General features: G+C 36.5%; 1 protein-coding gene across 1 annotated transcript in view; it reads left to right on the forward strand.

The window, feature by feature from the left end:
* The window catches only part of LOC127987694 (uncharacterized), a 2,462,016-nt gene that overhangs the window by 238,576 nt on the left and 2,203,504 nt on the right, over positions 1-19,936 (forward strand). Inside the window, exon 52 of the mRNA XM_052590053.1 lies at positions 5,537-5,710. Coding sequence (XP_052446013.1) covers positions 5,537-5,710 — 174 coding nt within the window. The remainder of the gene's footprint in view (positions 1-5,536; positions 5,711-19,936) is intronic.

Genomic DNA, 19,936 nt, shown 5'->3' on the forward strand with positions numbered 1-19,936 from the left:
TACTAAACGCGCTCGCTGGCGGTGAGCCCGGGTGCGAAGGCCCGTTCATCGCTGCTTGCAGCTTTAATTTATTTTTATTTTTTTTGTCCCAAATGAAAATTTAGCTGAATCATAGATTTTTCGTTTTGCTTGAACGAATGAAAAATGTGCCTTTTTTTCAGATTTCAATATTAAATTAAATTAACAGATGCTAAAAAAATGCTTGTGCCCTCTTGCGCTACTGACGTGGCTACCATAACTGCTTTATGAAAACATTTAGCTTTGATATTTTTATGATCTTAAAGTGCCCCTATTATACAATTTCTAAGGTTCCTAGTTTTGTTTTGGGAGTCTTCTACAATAGGTTTACATGCATGCAAGTTCAAATAACCCTTTCGTTTTCTCAAAGTATGCATTTAATATCATCTCATTTTCTGCTTTCACACTTGGTTCGATGATTTGGTCCGAGCCAGAGTTCGATTGCTCCCGCTGCCCCCGCTGGACTGCGTTGATATTATTTTATTTGGGTCTGAACCACAGTTCGTTTGCATGATCAAGCCAGCAGCTGTGTACCTAATTGCTTAGTAACGACGGCGCAGGAGAAGGCAGCATATGCATAAAATAGCTCTCTGCACTTTTATATATTCACTTTTTTAACCGTTAGTACAAAACGACACTTATTTCTGTCTAACAAATGTACTGCAAATAATCTACAGAGTGCTGAAGGCGAACAGAAATGAGATATACAGCTCTGTTTACAAAGTGTCAGTCATGCTCATCAGGAAAGTGAATGAAACACATACACAAACACATATTTTTATTAAGTAATACATCATTAATAGCGGTTCACTTCAGCAATTCAGCAATTTGTTCGTTTAAGCTGTGAATATTTCAATAAAAAATATTTCACACACCTTTTCATAATAAAAAAATCAATAATTCATATTCACGTTCCAGAATTCACTTCCAAAATATTAAATTGGTTTAAAAATACGATGTATAATATTCGACAGGCAAATTTCGGTCCATTTTATTTCACTTTCCAAATTCGCTTCCACAAATTCAGTGGTTAAAATTCGGCAGATAATTTGCCCTTTCACATCCGGGAGCTGCAGGAATAGCAGTAGAGCACTGAGGCATGATCTCCATCTCCTGTCAGTCGCTCACCAGCAGGTGATGCAAGCGGCTTCTGATGAAGACCAAAGCAGGTGGATTAAGTAATACAGTTACAAAAACTGATCTACATAAATAGAGCAGGCGCTAAGCAGAAGTTTTGATTATCGGGGCATGTGGAAAAGCTGATTGTGTGAATGTGAATGTTTATTTCAACATCTTTGCCTTTACCATAGACTGTATAAAGGCTGTTACCCGTAGCCTATTAAGCAGCATTCTCTACCATAAAGGAGATTATAATGGGATTTTACCCAACGCTGAAGTACAGAACTAACATTACATCTAAGGAAGACATATATTGCTTTCGGTTGTTTAGTTTCCGTAACTTTGTGTCATGGCTTGTGTGTCGCTGTGCTGTAATACTGGGGATCCCCTCACGTCACACTCCAGGATTCACAAATGACGAGTAAGGGGCCTTTCACATATCGCGCTTAAAAACGCATGGAAAACGCTAGGCACACCGCTTTCTCCTTCTTTCCAAAGCGCTCGGGCAGTTGCGCTCATGAGGTGTCTGCTAGAGGGCTGCATTAGGATTGAGTCCCGCCGGGTCCCGCGGGACCCAACACAAATCTCGCGGGAGCGGGCGGTTTGAATTTTGCTGCGGGCGGGAATGGGTGGCTAAAAAAAACACAGCGGGATAGGGAGGTTGCCTAGCGACATGATGGAGAAGATGTCAATAGATGATGTAGAAAAGAACCTAATGTTATTTATTAGTGTTGTTTTTTGAGCACAGCCCCTCGTTGCCATTTGTTAATTAGGTCAAGAGGCGTGATGATGCTAGTGTTATTGAGCAGGCCGCCTAAGTTTGAATGTTTTTATTCTTATTTGTATTTTTCAAACTGAATACCTGGGAGATTTGGCTTATAATTGTAAAAACTGTTTTTCATGTAGCCTAGTTTATCATATTATGTAGTCTATTTTTATGTGCAAAGTTTTTGATAAAAACGAAATTATAGCCCTATATATTTTTTTTTTATATTATATTTATTATATATATATATATATATATATATATATATATATATATATATTTTTTTTTTTTTTTTTTTTTACATGCAGGCCATAGAAACGAAACAAACTACCCCATGAATCTCTTTAATAATATCAATACAAATACGTGTTTGTTTGTTTTTTTCCTGCGGGACGGGAGAATACACGAAATCAATGCATCTCTATTATTGTGCGGGAATAAATTGTCAGAGTTTTGCGGGTGCGGGCGGGAGTGGACATACATATTGCGGGAGCGGGCGGGAGTGAAACACATACGTTGCGGGAGCGGGCGGTAATGGTCAGAAATTCGGCGGGAGCAAGCGGGAGCGGGATGAAGAAAACAGTCCCGCGCAGGGCTCTAGTGTCTGCCGTTGTTAAGCATCCATGACCTGCTCTCTCCATGAAGACGCGGAAATTTCAGCAAAGGATAAATGGATTTGGAGCACTAAAAATCGCTTGCAGTAGCTCTGCTACTAAACAAGCGTGTCTGCACCGCATCGAGTTAAAAACATCTAAACTTTTCAGAATAACGCAAGCGGGTCATGTAGCTTCCTCACCTTTTCCGTAACAAAGTTCAGCTCAGCCAAGATGAAGGAACAGCTGATCATAGCTGTATATGGATTGCCATTTTTAAATTAATTTAGTAGCAGAGCAACTACAACCAGTTTTTAGTGCTGCAAATCCATTTATCCATTGCTGAAATTTCCACGTCTTCATGGAGAGAGCAGGGACCCAAGGGACCATCTGACAATTCCACTGACTGTGTTAAAAGGTCCAATGTGTTTTAATAAAAATGTTAAATAACGTACTGTCAAATTCTAAATCTTGTATTTCTCATAGTGATTATCTACAGGTGAGATTTTGCCAATACCTCCCGTCATATATTTACAGTATACAATTATTTACATATTAAAGATCCCTGGAAAGGGTTTTTCATGTTCCAACAGTTGTTGTAAATTGCTAGATACAAGACTGACTTACTACTTTTTTCTTAAACAATATTTGTGTAGTGTCCATACAAAGAGAAATAAGTTATTGGCCATATATATTTAGCCAGTTTGAGTAAATTATTAACTTAGTGTAAACGGATTAATTTGAATTTAATATTGTACTACGTTTCATTTTTTAGGTAAATTTGCAGATGATCCCTAAAGCAGCTTAAACGAATAGACAGCAAATATCAAACATAAAACTATTGCGCTTGGTTTTCTTTTTACGAAAACTTTTTGGTTTGTGGGGCTCATTTCTGGGCTCATCTGCTGAAATGTACATAATATACAGTAATATAGTTTTTAAAGGATATAGTATAAAGGAGTTTTTCTTATTAATTGACTTGCGTTAATATCCTCATCTGTCTGTATATAATTTGCTTCAGCAGTAAGACGTCAGTTTAAGTCGCTTTGGATAAAAGCGTCTGGTAAGTTAATAAATGTAAATGTAATCGCTGTTAGTTTATCAGTTTTCTTTTGTTTAACAGATTTTTGAGGGAAACCGCGTGAAACCTTGAGCGTTCGTTCATATTTTACATCTGCTTAACTGTCTATGTAGTTTGCATAATCATCAATAAAGTGTAATCTGAGATCTGAGGTCTTATATCATAGTATTAATTGATTGAAAAGCGTTACTCGTCATTTGTGAATCCTGGAGTGTGACGGGATCCCCAGTATTACAGCACAGCGACACACAAGCCATGACACAAAGTTACGGAAACTAAACAACCGAAAGCAATATATGTCTTCCTTAGATGTAATGTTAGTTCTGTACTTCAGCGTTGGGTAAAATCCCATTATAATCTCCTTTATGGTAGAGAATGCTGCTTAATAGGCTACGGGTAACAGCCTTTATACAGTCTATGGTAAAGGCAAAGATGTTGAAATAAACATTCACATTCACACAATCAGCTTTTCCACATGCCCCGATAATCAAAACTTCTGCTTAGCGCCTGCTCCATTTATGCAGATCAGTTTTTGTAACTGTATTACTTAATCCACCTATTGCTTTGGTCTTCATCAGAAATAATTAAAGTTTCTTTGATGAATAGAAAGTTCAGAAGATCAGCATTTATCTGAAATATAAATCTTTTGTAACATTATAAATGTCTTTGTCAATTTAAAGCATCCTTGCTAAATAGAAGAATTAATTTCAACCCCCACCACCCCAATAAAAAATAAAAATTATACTAACTCCAAGCTTTTGAATGGTATTGCGTATAATGTTACAAAAGCTTTTTATGTCAGATAAATTCTGATCTCTGAATCTTCATATTCATCAAAGAATCCTGAAATATTGATAATAATAATAATAATAATAATAATAATAATAATAATAATAATAAATGTTTCTTGAGCAGAAAATCAGTATATTAGAATGATTTCTGAAGATCATGTGACACTGAATACTGGAGAAAATACAGCTTTGATCACAAGAATAAATTACATTTTAAAATATATTCAAATAGAAAGCAGTTATTTTAAATCGTTACAATATTGCACAATATTACTGCTTTTGCTGTATTTTGGATCAAATAAATGCAGGATTGGTGAGCAGAAGAGACTTCTTTAAAAAAAATAACATAAAAAATCTTAACATTACCATTCAAAAACTTTTGACTGGTAATCTCTCTTAAAATACCATACTGAGTTATGATAATCAAAACAGTCAGATTAAGCTTTGATCTCTGCAAAACAAACTATCACTTTAATCAAATATTTAATAATAATGTTTAATAACCTAAAACTGCTTGATTTAAGGTATTGCATAAAGTAGACATGAATGCTTTACCGAGCTCATGCAAACATCCACAGCGGTGTAATATGCATTTCTAACTGCTGCTTTCATGCTGCTGTGATATTTTTGTTGTTTTTGTTTATTTCATTATTGAGAGGAAAAAGCGCGTCATATTTTTCATATCCAAATGCCTTTCGGTTTCTCTGAAGCAGCACTGAGCGAGTGCTATATCTCTTCTCCTCTTGAATTGCATCGAGGAGGGCTGAATTACAGTCTTGGGCTACAGCGCCACACTGGTCAAACCGCATTATTGCAGGCTCTAAATTAGGTCAAATTAAATCAAAAGAATACTCGACAACAAAAAATTTTGTCAACAATTTTTTATTGTCGATAATGTCAACTAATCGTTTCAGCCCTACTGGGATACTATGCAAACAAGATTTCTTTTTTTTCAGTCCAGACAGCTTCATTGATTAGAATGATTTTTGCAAGAGGACATAACTCACACTATTCACTGATGACAAAAGAAAAGTTTGATTTGTTTTTTCATGCTACTAAAATAACTAATTGATTAATTGATCTTGATTTTATAATATGATTGTGCGGTAGATGAATGGATGAATTTGAACCAAATTGTTACTTTCAATTAATGTTTTTATTTTTGTAGACTTTCAGACTGCAGTATCAGTGAACAAGGTTATAAAGCTCTGTCTTCAGCTCTGAGATCAAACCCTTCACACCTGATAGAGCTGGATCTCACAGGAAATGATCCTGGAGAATCAGGAGTGAAGAAGCTCAGTGATTTACTACAGGATCCAAACTATCAACTCAACACACTGAGGTGAGACCTGATGAAGTAATGCTAAATTAATTATACACATTTGAAATATTTGTATTATATAAACATTTTATAACATTATATTATATTGTTTTACAGTGTATTATAGTATATTACATTATTTCACTGATTCAGTAAGGTACACAATTTGTTGTTCAAAATGGTCAAACATGAAAGATCAGATGCTGCAGCTGCGGTTGTTTTGATGATAAATGTCAGCACAGTTTAGTTGTGTTAAGTTACAGGTTAATCAGACATTTTGGGTCACTAGATGTGCTGATATTCAGTAGTTTGGTGCCTCAATTAACATTTATGATGACATTTATCATAAAAACATATTCAGTGTGATTTTCTTTATCCTGATTGTTTAAATGTTACTGAATGCACTGTACATTAATTTCCATCAAGCTCAGATTCACAACACTGTAGATCTACTACAGCAGATCTATCACAGACCACAAACATGTGATGTGTGTCAGGAGAGGATCAGTGATAACACACACACACACACACACACACACACATCTGAACCTGCAGTTCCTCTCATAATGAGCAGAATTACTGTTGCATCAACACAGACATCAGTTAAATAAAACTATCCAGAGACCGTCTGAACCCAGATCATGTTCTTTCCCAGCAAACAATCGGACGTTTTTTGACCGTTGAAAACACGTCCCGTACTGGTTGAAAAATAGTTCCAAAATGAAAGTTGAACCGATGTCTTTGACGTCTTCTGGATGTGCACTGGACGTCTAAATGTGTAGTCTTCTGGACATCTAAATGCGTTGATTTCTGGACGTCGTCATCTTCTGGATGTTTAAATGCGTTGCTGCATAGTTTAAGTGTATGTATATATAAGCCTGCATATAAAATAATCACACACCCACTGTGTAACATCATGAAAGGCAGTCAATTATGTCTTGAGGTTTAACACATCTTGACAAAGGTTCAAAATCAGTCCAGTCAGATCTGAACGTCCATAGAATGTCTTAATCAAGTGTACTGTACATCACAAACAAGAACACATTATTTGTGGACATATGCAAAAAAGAAGCATGTTCTGATTTAGCACATTTTATTTTTTAAAACAGTTTAGCATCTGTTAACCAAACTAAAATACCAATTAAAAAATACTGAATTATTATATAAAGGGATAGTTTACCCTCATGTTTCAAAACTGTATACTTTTCTATGTTCTGACGATATTTTCAAGTTTGCTTTAATGGGACAATGACAAATAAGAATCTTTAAGATGATAAAAATCTATTTAAAAATAAGTTTTTCAATGTAATCTTTCTATCCATTTTGGATTTCTGAAATAAGTTTACAGGCCTACCAAATTTCGTCAGAAATATGATTTAATGACTGTCATCACTGAATAAACAGTGCTGAAATACTCAATCTTGAAGTCCATTATTATTGTCAAAAAATTATATTTTCACAGTATTTGTTTATTAATGTTTTTAATATGTAATAATATAAATCAGTATTATTTATTTAGTTACATTTATTTTAAAATGATTTAATCATATAAATAATATTCATTAATATTAATATTAATTAATATTTGAACATGTGGAATAACTACCTTGCAGGAGCCATTGTTGTCATGTGACAAGAAAATCATAAAACATAAGATCTTCATCATAAAATATGTTTGAAATCATTGCTATTTATAAGATCAAAGTAGCGTAAATGATTTTAAACTGTATGGAACCGACATGAATTCAAATATTACATTTCTAGAATTGTAAAAGATGGTTTCTTTTTATCATGTCTTTATAAATCTTGTCATTGACTTACACAGTTGTCTTATAAACACAAAGATATTTGGAAGAATGTTTGTAACCAAGCAGATCTCACACCCCATGAACTACCATTGTGGGAAAAATGATTATGATAGTTAAGGCGGCAAGATCTGCATGGCTACAAACATTCCTCCAGATATCTTTGTGTTCAGCAGAACATAGAGAGGTATACAGGTTTGAAACATGAGGGTGAGAAAATTATGACTATTTTCATTTTTGGGTGAACTTTCCCTTAGACACATTACAGCTGTTTGGCTCATTTCTTGTAACCTCCACCCTCATCTCTTCCTGGAGCGAGCTTCAGGTGTTCTGCCATCGCTGCATCAATCTCAGAGTCTTCACTTCTTCACAGCATCTGAGGGAAGACAATACATTTATTTTTAAAATAAATAAAATGAAAAAATTGAGAGAAATTACATTGAGATAAATGACACTGTGAGAAAGTGAACAGGACTTTTCTGATAAGACAGGAGGGCTGTGATATCCCCTGAATAATTAAAGCGTACCAATAAAAATTACATCAATATAAGTAACTTTTAGCCTACTAACGTTAGCTAATTTAAGCCATACTCAGTTAATCTCAGTTGACAATGTGAGCATCATTGGTTGCTTAATGCTCCGGAAGAACGCGATATACTGTAATCTATCCTATCACGGGATTTTGTAATATCACAAAATATATTACTATGTTCACTACTTCTTGGCAGCACCGTTTTGGCAATTACACCCAACTCAGATCGAAATGGTGACCGGATATACACTAAGTAGACATCGAAAACGCCTCTTTTAATGCCACGGGTACCGCCGCGGCAGCGGTATAAAGTGCATTTGCAGCTTTTGAACACTGAGTGGCGCTTTAACCACAAGTTATCAAACAAGCGCATCAAACAATAGATGTCAGTTTTGCCTCGCCGATATGTTACATTTGATGGCTTCAGTCACGGAAAATGAAAGAAAAACACTATAGTTTAAATATTTAATATAATTAATATTTAATATTCACAGATGAAAGTTTGGTATTTATGAAGTTATGGACATTTCTTAGAACGAGAAAGAGTCTGTGCTTATATTTTCTAAGCTACATGGTATTAAACCATATTTTAGATTGGACACACATAAAAGGTGTGCAGTATTATTTATATTATATTAATTATGTGTTATAGTATTCAGTAATTTAGAAATTAAGATTAAGAAATTGTTGCATGTTTAAATGTGAAGCACTGTATAATTTCATTCCCATTATTTAGGCCTAATTTGCCTAAAATAAGAAACGAATAAAATTAAACCAGCACGATTAAATCTTTGAAACTCTAAAGAATTAACAAAACGTTAATTGACAACTAAAGTAATTTTAGAGTAATGTTGGAGTCTGTGCTGCGGATCATTTCAGAAAGATAAGATTTAACACCAGTATTAAAGACTTTTTAAAATAAGTTGAGCTCTAAACTCACTCTTAGTTAGCAGCAAGTGTTTTAAATAACTTGATCTGATGTGTATTATAATCACTAAACAAGGCAGAAATATTTAGAAGCGATGTAAAAGACTATGCACGCTAAACATTAACGTTACCATAGTAAACATGGTAAATATGAGCGCTTGGATAAATCAGACGTCAGCTTCTAATTCTCTATCAGAATGGTGTATTTATTAAGTAACATTTTATCTGTCATCTCGTTTTGCGAGTTTAGCTCCACGTTGCATATCATCAAAATATAATAATGATTTTTTTTCGGGAGCTTTTATAAAAATAGTCTGCGCTGCATTTCGGAAAGATAACCGCTATAACACCAGCATTAAACACTTTTTTAAATAAATCAAGCTCAAAACTCACTTTCAGTCAGCAGCCAGTCTTTGAAATAACTTGATCCAATGTGTGTTATAATCACCATACAAGGCAGAAATATTTATAAGCGATTCAATTCAAGTTTATTTGTATAGCGCTTTTTTACAATACAAATCGTTACAAAGCAACTTTACAGAAAATTATGTTTCTACAATATTTAGTAGTAGCTAGTAGTTTGTGCACGTTTGACAGGATTTTAGAAAAAATAAAAAATTATAATAATACAAAACGTAGTCAGCTAGACAATGAACTATCAATATTAGTAATTAATAGTTATTATATGATGCAGTCACACATTTAGCAATAATTGTTAGTTCTGTTTGTTGATTCAAGGTTAGCATCATCTGGGGTCCTCTGAGGGTCAGCATCATCTCTTCTCAGGTGTTCTGGATCCAGACTGGAGCTTGTGTAAATCCTAGTTACCACGGGATGTAAATCCCGTGGCAAAACATAGAAACAAAATAGAGACATCATTAGCATAGCTGCTGATCCAACAAAGTAAAATTAGTTTAACCCAAGCTAATGAATAAAAATGCACATTTGATCAGATGCAACTACACTCACAATTTAAAAGATACATTATTTGTATGCTTGGCGAAAGAGATGTGTTTTTAATCCAGATTTAAACAGAGAGAGTGTGTCTGAACCCCGAACATTATCAGAAAGGCTATTCCAGAGTTTGGGAGCTAAACCATTTAGGGCCTTATAGGTAAGTTAAGATAATTTGTAACTGATACGGAACTTAATAGGTAGCCAGTGCAGAGACTGTAAAATTGGGGTAATATGATCATATTTTCTTGACCTCGTAAGGACTCTAGCTGCTGCATTTTGGACTACCTGTAGCTTATTTATTGACAAAGCAGGACAACCACCTAGAAGTGCATTACAATAGTCCAGTCTAAAGGTCATAAATGCATGAACTAGCTTTTCTGCATCAGAAACAGATAACATGTTTCGTAGCTTGGCAATGTTTCTAAGATTGAAGAATGCAGTTTTTGTAACATTGGAAATATGATTTTCAAAAGACAAATTGCTGTCTAATATAACACCCAGATTTCTGACTGTAGAGGAAGTAACAGTACATCCATTTGCAGATTGTAATCTACAAGATTCTGTGTAGTGTTTTTTGGTCCAATAATTAATATCTCTGTCTTATCCGAATTTAATTGGAGGAAATTATTTGTCATCCAATCTTTTACATTTTTAACACACTCTGTTAGCTTAGATAATTGGGAAGTTTCATCTGGTCTTGTTGAGATATATAGCTGAGTATCATCAGCATAACAGTGGAAGCTAATTTCGTATTTTCTAATAATATTACCAAGGGGCAACATGTATATTGAAAATAGAAGGGGACCTAGGACGGATCCTTGTGGCACTCCATATTTTACTGATGATAAATGAGATGACACCCCATTTAAGTAAACAAAATGGTAGCGATCGGACAGGTAGGATCTAAACCATCTTAGAGCCTGCCCTTGAATACCTGTATAGTTTTGTAATCGATCTATGAGTATGTCATGATCTATGGTGTCGAACGCAGCACTAAGATTAAGTAAGACTAGAAATGAGATGCAGCCTAGATCTGACGCAAGGAGTAGTTCATTTGTAATTTTAACAAGTGCAGTTTCTGTGCTATGGTGGGGCCTAAAACTGTATGAAATTCTTCATACAGATCATTTTTATGCAGGAAGGTGCTCAATTGAGCAGACACAACTTTTTCTAAAATTTTAGACATAAATGGAAGATTTGAAATAGGCCTATAATTTGCCAGTACACTAGGATCTAATTTTGGTTTCTTAATAAAAGGCTTGATAACCGCCAGCTTGAATGGTTTTGGGACGTGACCTAAAGATAACGACGAATACTAAAATCTCCCATGATTAGCGCCTTATCAACTGTAACTAGAAGGTCTGAGAGGAAATCTGCAAATTCTTGTAGGAATTCTGTATTTCAATATACATTGAGAATATCACTATATATTGTTGCAACACCTCCGCCACGACCAGTCTGACGGGGCTCATGCTTATAACAGTAGTTTGGTGGAGTAGACTCATTTAGACCAAAATAATCATTTGGTTTTAGCGAGGTTTCAGTCAAGCAGAGTACATCAAAACTATTATCTGTGATAATTTCATTTACAATAACTGCTTTTGGTGTGAGTGATCTAATATTTATGAGCCCAAACTTTAAAAATAGTTTTTGTTCATTTACTTTACATTTTTCTGGTTTAATTTCGATAAGATTTTTTCTAGATCCTACATTATATTTATATTTTGACCTCACTATTCGGGGAACAGACACAGTCTTAATAGTTTTTACAGTGCAAGTACTTTTATCATTTAAGCGGGTGGAACAAAACTCATCATAATGGTTATTTGAGAATTGTCTTACTAGTCACATGGAGCGAAGTGTCCTGGAGATGTTGTCAGAATGACTGACACCGCGGACGTCGTGCTGCGAACCTTCTCGATCAGGCTGCTGAAGTATTTATGTGTGATTAATTTTGAGTCCTGATGATAAATTAAATCAATAGCCTAAGATCAATGTATCACTTATTCTACATCTATGCTTTTGAATGTGAATATATAACAAAGCATGCAAACAAATGGCTGCTTTTATCATCTTCGTTTTGTGATCGCATATGTTCCAGTGACTTTTTCTGATAACTTCTCTTTGTTGGTGAAATAATGAGGTTGCATGACGTTCTGAGAGGCGTGTAAAGGGCGTGTTTTAGTGATGCGCAGCGGTGGTTCAAGCTCCACTGTGGAAACCCTGCGCTATCTGGCCTCGGTGCTACTGGCCTGAGGCTATGAGCCCCGCCCGGCCCGCTTTAAGCCCTGGCTCGCACTGGCCTGACCGTGGAAATGCGGCTATTAATACCAGAAACACGCTCCGCCTTCACTCAGTGAATAAAGTATTTCAGTATGTTTGAAATGTTATGTTCATAACATAGCATATAAAATAATAATAATAATAATAATAAAAAATAACAGGAGAGTTTCAGTGGCTTAAGCTATGTGTAAACTTTTTCCCTATATCACATGCCAAACTAATCTTTAATTGCTGCTTTCTGCCGTGAAAATATTGTTTGTGATGAAAATAACTTCAAGATTTCAAAATCAGATAGCATGTTGATAATGTAGCACTGTAAGATTACATTTGTTTGAACGCATTATTGCGAAAGCGATTGAGTGTGAATCTGTTTAAATCATGCTTTAACCCGAAAATAATCAGTTAAAGAATCAGACAAACTCTTAACATCCCGCTCGACTCTTGAAGTCAACCTTCTGATCAAGTTAAATATGTTGGCTATTGGCATTAATTTTACTCGCAAAACAGAGGTAGGAGGGAGGTGGAGCCGCGGCGGACTAGGGGGAGGGACGGAGGGTCAGAAAACAGAGACAGTAGAACCAGATAGAATGGAAAGACAAAGACAGGACAACCTGGTAAAATGGAAAGACAGAGACGGAACAACCAAGTGAAATGGAAAGGCAGAGGCAGGAGAGGTGTAACACAAAATAAGGAGTCCAGGAGGGTGGTGGACCGGCGGAGGATCAGGGGGAGGGACGGAGGGCCAGGTCCAAAGAAGGAGACAGATAAAAAGCAAAAGAAAACAAAAACATGGTTCCATAAAGGACATCACGTGATGCCCTCCCGTGCGGAGCAGAGAGCCATCACCACCATGTGGTCACAGCAGAAGCCCCCCAAGGGCGGAGAGGAAGACCACCACCTCCACGTGATCGAGGCCGGAGTCCCCCAGGGAGGAGCGGAAGACCACCACGTCCTCCTGGTGGATGCCAGAGTCCCCCAGGGCGGAGCGGAAGACCACCACATCCGTGTGGTCCGACCAACGGGAGAACGAACCTCTGGCAATCCCATGGTGCCTCCACCGGACTCCAGAAGACTGGCGCTGATTCGATTCTGGAGAGTTCAATGGAACCTGACTCGACTCTGGAGGGTTCACTGGCACCTGACTCGACTCTGGAGGGTTCACTGGCACCTGACTCAACTCTGGAAGGTCAACAGGAACTAGCCCTGACTCTGGAGGTTCAACGGTAACTAACCCTGACTCTGGAAGTTCCATGACCATCTGACTCGACTCTGGAGGGTCAACCGGAAACTGACTTGATTCAGGAGGAACAACTGGAACATGACTCGACTCTGGATGGTCAACAGGAACTAGCCCTGACTCTAGAGGGTCGACGGTGACTAACCCTGATTCTGGAGGGTCCATGAACACCTGACTCAACTCAGGAGGATCAACCGAGAACTGACTCAACTCTGGAAAGTCAATGGGCACCTGACTTGACTTGGGAAGGTCAACAGGAATCTGACTTGACTCCTGAACGGCCTCGGGCACCGCCTCGGCCTCCGGAACAGTATCGGGTACCACCTCGGCATCGGGCACCATCTTGGCCTCGGAACAGCATCGGGCACTGCCTCGGCCTCTGGAACAGTATCGGGCACTGCCTCGGCATCGGGCACCACCTCGGCCTCCGGAACAGCATCGGGCACCGCCTCGGCATCGGGCACCACCTCGGCCTCCGGAACAGCATCGGACACCGCCTCGGCCTCCGGAACAGCCTCGAACACTGCCTCGGCATCGGGCACCACCTCGGCCTCTGGAACAGCATTGAACACCGCCTCTGCCTCTGGAACATCCTCGGGCATGGCCTCGGCCTCCGGAACAGCATCGGGAGCGGCATCAAGCACTGCATCGGGAACGGCCTCGAGCACTGCCTCGGCCTCTGGAACGGCCTCTGGAATGTCCTTCTGGACAGCAGCTGCCCGCTCGGGAACGTCCTCCTGGACGGCAGCGGCCTGCTCGGGAACGTTCTCCGGGCTTTGAGGAATGGTAGACGCCTGTCTCCTCCTCCTCCACCCTCCATGATGGCGAGTCGGTAGCAGCTCGTCTGGAGACTCAGGCGTTGAGTCGGCCATCTTGTGCTGTGGCGCTAGGCTGGCGGCCATCTTTGCGTCTCTTTTCTCCTCTCGGGACATACTGGGGAAATGGCGGCCCCCAACCGAACCCTGTGTCAACGGGAGCCCACAGTGGAGATCGCTGCCAGACCTCCTCTCGACTGTTTGGAACACCACTAGGCGAGAGCCCTCAAAGCCACCTTTCTCCCGCTTGCTGGCTGGGGAAAAAATGGCAGCAGACATACCGCTGGATCCTTGGTGGATGGAGTCCTTCTGTGACTGTTGGGTTTTAGGGAAAACACAAGGAGAGGGTAGGATCCAATTGCAAGGTATGTTTGATTAACAGAAGGGTAAATACAAAATAAACAGTCCAGGAAGACAAACAAAACAAAAGAAGGGAACCGGTTGAAACGGAATGGAACTCGGAGGAACGAGAAGGTAAGGGTCAGTCTCGGGAGACGAGAACATATGACACATAGGGTAAGGACTCCATACAAACAACAGAGAAGGACAGCTATATATAAGGAGACTAATGACAAAGGATTGTCAGCACCTGTGCGATTTAATTGGAGTGCAATTACTGTGAAGACGGGAGGAGACTAGAGGAATTAAAGTGCCTATGGTGAAGTGCCTAAGGAGAAGTGAGCTCACTAGGGAACACCCAGGAAAACAGAGACTGACAGCGTGACACCCCCCTTCAGCTGAACAGAAGTCTGTGTTTTGGCTCTGAGGAACAGTATGTTACTGAAACATGCCTGCGCTCAGCAGCACTAGGCTAGTATTTGTATTCATACTTTACTCGCAGCCCATATTATTATTTTCACAAGACCATAATGATAATAACAAATCATCAATTAATAATTAATCATTATTTTACGAAAATCATTGTTATTTGTGATCGTGGATGTTTGCGGGAGGCTTTAAGGCCAAGCAGAGTCCTATGTTCCCGCCTCACAGCGCGCGGGTCTCCAAGGCTTCACTGTCTGCGGTTTGACTTTACTGAATCAGATTGAGGCGAACTTATTGATCATGAGCCCAACATTTAGCAAGGCAGGAAAAGTCTAACGGAAATAAAACATATATCATTGAGCTAATGCTGTTAAAGAGAGCGAGAAGTCTAGGACTATTCTTAAACTTGGAGCTCATTATATTGAAGTAGCTACATATCCAAACACCAGAAACCTTATGCATTTTATTAATAATCAAATGTTATGAAAATTATGCATTTTATTTATTCACAGGCTGTATAGTTGAAATAATATTTTAGTTCACAACTTTAAGTTCCATTGTTTAAAAAAAATGCTTTATTGGCTAATGTTTCATAAACCTTCAGTTGTTATGCTCTAAAATCCATGCCATTATTAATTTCACAGTATTTTTACCACCTATGAATAATCTTTAAAGTCACAATTCTATAGCCTAATGGTCAAAATTACTCAGGCCAATGGTATTTTTAATTACATTTTTTTTTTAATTATTATTATTATTATTATTATTATTATTATTATTATTATTATTATTATTTAAATAATTGTAGCTTACTTAAATAGGTAAAGCAAAACAAATAATCGGATTGTCCCTTATTTTTTCCCTTGTTTTCCTAAAGAATAAACACGTATTTTTTACAAGAATAAACATGATAACATATTATTAATTAATTCATATAATTTAAGCAATTAAAACCTTTATTTAAACTTGAATTTAAATACTATTAAACTAACTTTAAATTCTCAAGGAGTTTATAAGTAAAAAAAAAAGTTCTAAATGAACTTGTGTTAACAATATAATTAGAACTAACAATATAATTCGTTTTTTTTAAATGAACAATTCCTGTATAAAATGGGACAGCAACCTTTATATCAGTGGTTCTCAACCTTTTTTTCCAGCGGGGCGCACTATGGTCTAAATACAAGTCTACGCATATAATTTACATATTACGTCAGCAATACAAACCAACCTGATTTATAATATTATAACCTAACTATTATGATATATAATCTATTATATTCATTGAAATAAACAATTCTACTCCCCATAAATAAAACACCTGATGCTGTCGGGAGCTGACCAATTTTGTGAGATTCAGCTTGAAATGAGTAACACAAAGAAGTTGCGATTGTAACACCCGTGTTAAACTTTCTGCATGAGCAATCCGGACGCGTACACGGCCAGCGCGGACGCAGACTTCTTCAATTTATACTTCTGAATGCGCAGGCTGATGGCCAGCTCTACAATTGCCCAGAATTATTGCACATCTCACTGTCTTTATATTCTTTTATTGACGGATTGCACAGGTTCGAGTAGCAATGAGCTTCTTCACTCTGCCTGGCTTCACATGTGCAATTTTGCTTTTGAAGCCTACTGACCAGGCGCACCTGTCCGCGCGGTCGTCTGCTCGGTGCCTTGACACACACTCTCCAATGACGATTTTTACTTCACGCCTACCTAACGGTCCATAGCGGACTCGCGGACGCAGAAAGTTTGACAGAGGCTTTAAGATGCAGGCTTGTATGACCTGATGCGCAACATTTCAGAAAATGTGCGTTCACAAATGTAGCCTATTTTGATCCAAATATGGAAAGCACTTTTGAATTTAATAATATGAGGTTCTCTCTTGAGATATTTTGCCACATTTCTTCAATTAAGGATTGTTACATAGTGTATGGTGTTTCCATTTATCTGAACTTCTTCAAGTTGCGGGGCAAAAAAAAAACAAACAAAAAAAACACCGATAATCCAGCACTTCTCCTTCAATACTGATACTGCGACTATTGACAGTTTGTACATGTTCATTCGCTGGCATTTTTTTTTATTTTTTTTTTATTTTTTTATACTAATTTGTCCATTCTGATGTGCAATTTTACCTTAAAGGCAATTTACCTAATGGCTGTTGATGACTATTTGAATTGAATTCTGCCAAAGTGCGCGCTTGTATGTGTTCGTTAAATGCTTATGCCAGTGCTCATGTCTGAAAATAATATATGAAGAAGAAAAAAAAAAAAAAACACTTAAAAACATTAGGATATAGCTTAGATATTTCATTAGTAGCATATATTTTTTTTAAATTGATGTTAACAATAAAATTTTACAAACTGATAAAAAAAAATTTGAATTTTTTTTTTTTTTTTCAGCATGTTGTGCAGACCGCATTAGAATTCGTGACGGGCCGCGGGTTGAGAACCTCTACTTTATATCAAACATTTTTAAATCGTCCACAGCTGAGCTTTGCGGGAGGCTGATGTGCGCCAGATCGCGTGAAGTGAATGTAATGAACAAAGTCATTTTCAGATGATTTCAATGACTATGGATAACCTAGATCAGGCCCAGGTTCTGTTCTGAAGTAAAATAATTATAATTACTGTTAACCAAGAGTAACACATTTTAACGGATTAATCGCCTATTTTCATTTGCTGAATATTTTCTTTATTTTTTATTTTTTAAACACAAGTTTGTCAGAGGAAAAAAAATATATGAGTCGTGTATAGGTTTCATTTTAACGGATCAATCACCTATTTTCGTTTGCTGCATGTTTTTTTTTTTTTAAACACGCTAAAAATAAATCAGAGTTTGTGAGAGGAAATAAATAGGCTATTAGAAAATATTTTACAACAAATCCTTGAAATGTAACAAATTTATCAGAACAAAACAATAATTAAAAATATATAATTCTAGTGGATAAATATAATTGCAGTATATAATAATATAGGCTTAGTAATAAATAATAATAATAATAATAATAATAATAATTTAAAGATAAGCATAAGGTAAGCTTGGGCTTTCTCAATCGGGAGAAATCAAACGTTTCCATATTTGTGATGTTGCCCATTTGAAGCTTAACTATTATTCATGAGGTAAATAGGCTGTGTGCGTTTCAGTATTGATGAAGAAAAAAAAAATCATAATTAACAATATGTCAAAGTGCTCACGCCGAATGTCTGGTGAACGACTGCTGTTTCCAGTGAATATGTGCGCGAGGCACCAGCTATCAAACAGTTGAAACAAATAATACTTAATTTTTGGTCACACATAAGGCATAATTCAAAAATGCTGGTAGTTTGATAAATCAAGAATATTAACAGAGTTAATACTAATTATTGCTAAATGCTGGACCGTTCCCCTGAAGATTTTTTTAAACCAAGAATGAATCGAAATGAAAATGAAATTAAAACATTTGGCTTTATATATATATATATATATATATATATATATATATATATATGTATATATATATATATATATATATGTATATATGTATATATATATATATGTATATATATATATATGTATATATATATATATGTATATATATATATATATATATATATATATATATATATATATATATATATATATATATATATATATGTATATGTATGTATGTATGTATGTGTGTATATATATATATATATATATATATATATATATATATATATATATATATATATATATATATATATATATAGGCCTTATATTTATTTACTTTAATAAAAATAGCATGCATATGATCCTTTGTGTTAAGGTCTTCTTTTAATTTTTGTTTAGTAGACTGTAGTCCAAGACTATCCTACATATTAAAAATTAACAAATTGTAAAAAAAAAAAAATTACAATGTTACAATGTTATATCATAATGTTATTGTTGTTTTACTTCCTTCTTTTATCTTATTTATCTTATCCCTTTGTGCCACCTGGCGGTAGTTTTGCGAATGACTTTAACACGCGACTGAATTACAGTTACCACCGTGGTACTGTCGCGGCGGTAAAACTCAGAAAGGCTGGCCACCTACTGTATATCTGTTTTACATGTTTATGCATAGATTCCATAAAAATAATAACAACGATTACATAAAACAGGTTGAAATAATGACTAAATTGCACCATTGCTTTGTAATCACTTAACCACACTGCACACTTTGTGATTATAATTTATTTAAACAAGATTAAGTAAATATATTTAGTTTGTATAAAAAATAAAAAATACAAAAAATCCTGCTAGTCTTGCTGGAGCTCTTTTGATAACCGTGACGAGACGTGTAAAAGACGTCATTGGACGTCTATTCACAACCTCTTTAAAACTACTTGGTGCACTTAAATTATTGCAGTATTAATCAAGGTGTAAGCACAGCTTTTGCATATTCCACAAGGATTTCACAGAGGGTCATGATGGACATGTAATGCACGTGTAAAATACGTCACCTAGTGACGTCCTCTCACAACCGATTCACAACACAGGTAAATATTGAACTAAACCGCAGCTAAAAGTCAAAGTAACAATTATACATGCAACCCCACAGAACTATAGACATGTACAAATGTATCTGAATGCATTTTTAGGAAATGTTTGTTACGTATTTCTACCGATTGATGCCGTCCTACAGTGACTATTTTTGGCTGGGGACACGACGTCGCCGTCGGACCAATGTTTGCTGGGCTATTAGTGGGTCAGCAGTCCAGTGTTTGGTGAATTCTGCTTGATAATAATAGGAAGACCCAGCATCAAAAGATCAACTAAATATATCACTATGAATGCTTAGCTGTCACAAGCTAGTTATCTCTTTGCTAACTTTCCTCATTTCCTGCTTAAAAGCCGGAATTTTTTTTTTTTTTTTTAATCGTGATCTAGCAAGCTTTTGCCCCCCAAGTTTATTTTTTTAAT

This window comes from Carassius gibelio, chromosome B22 (assembly GCF_023724105.1).
Source record: "Carassius gibelio isolate Cgi1373 ecotype wild population from Czech Republic chromosome B22, carGib1.2-hapl.c, whole genome shotgun sequence".
Classification (NCBI taxonomy): domain Eukaryota; kingdom Metazoa; phylum Chordata; class Actinopteri; order Cypriniformes; family Cyprinidae; genus Carassius; species Carassius gibelio.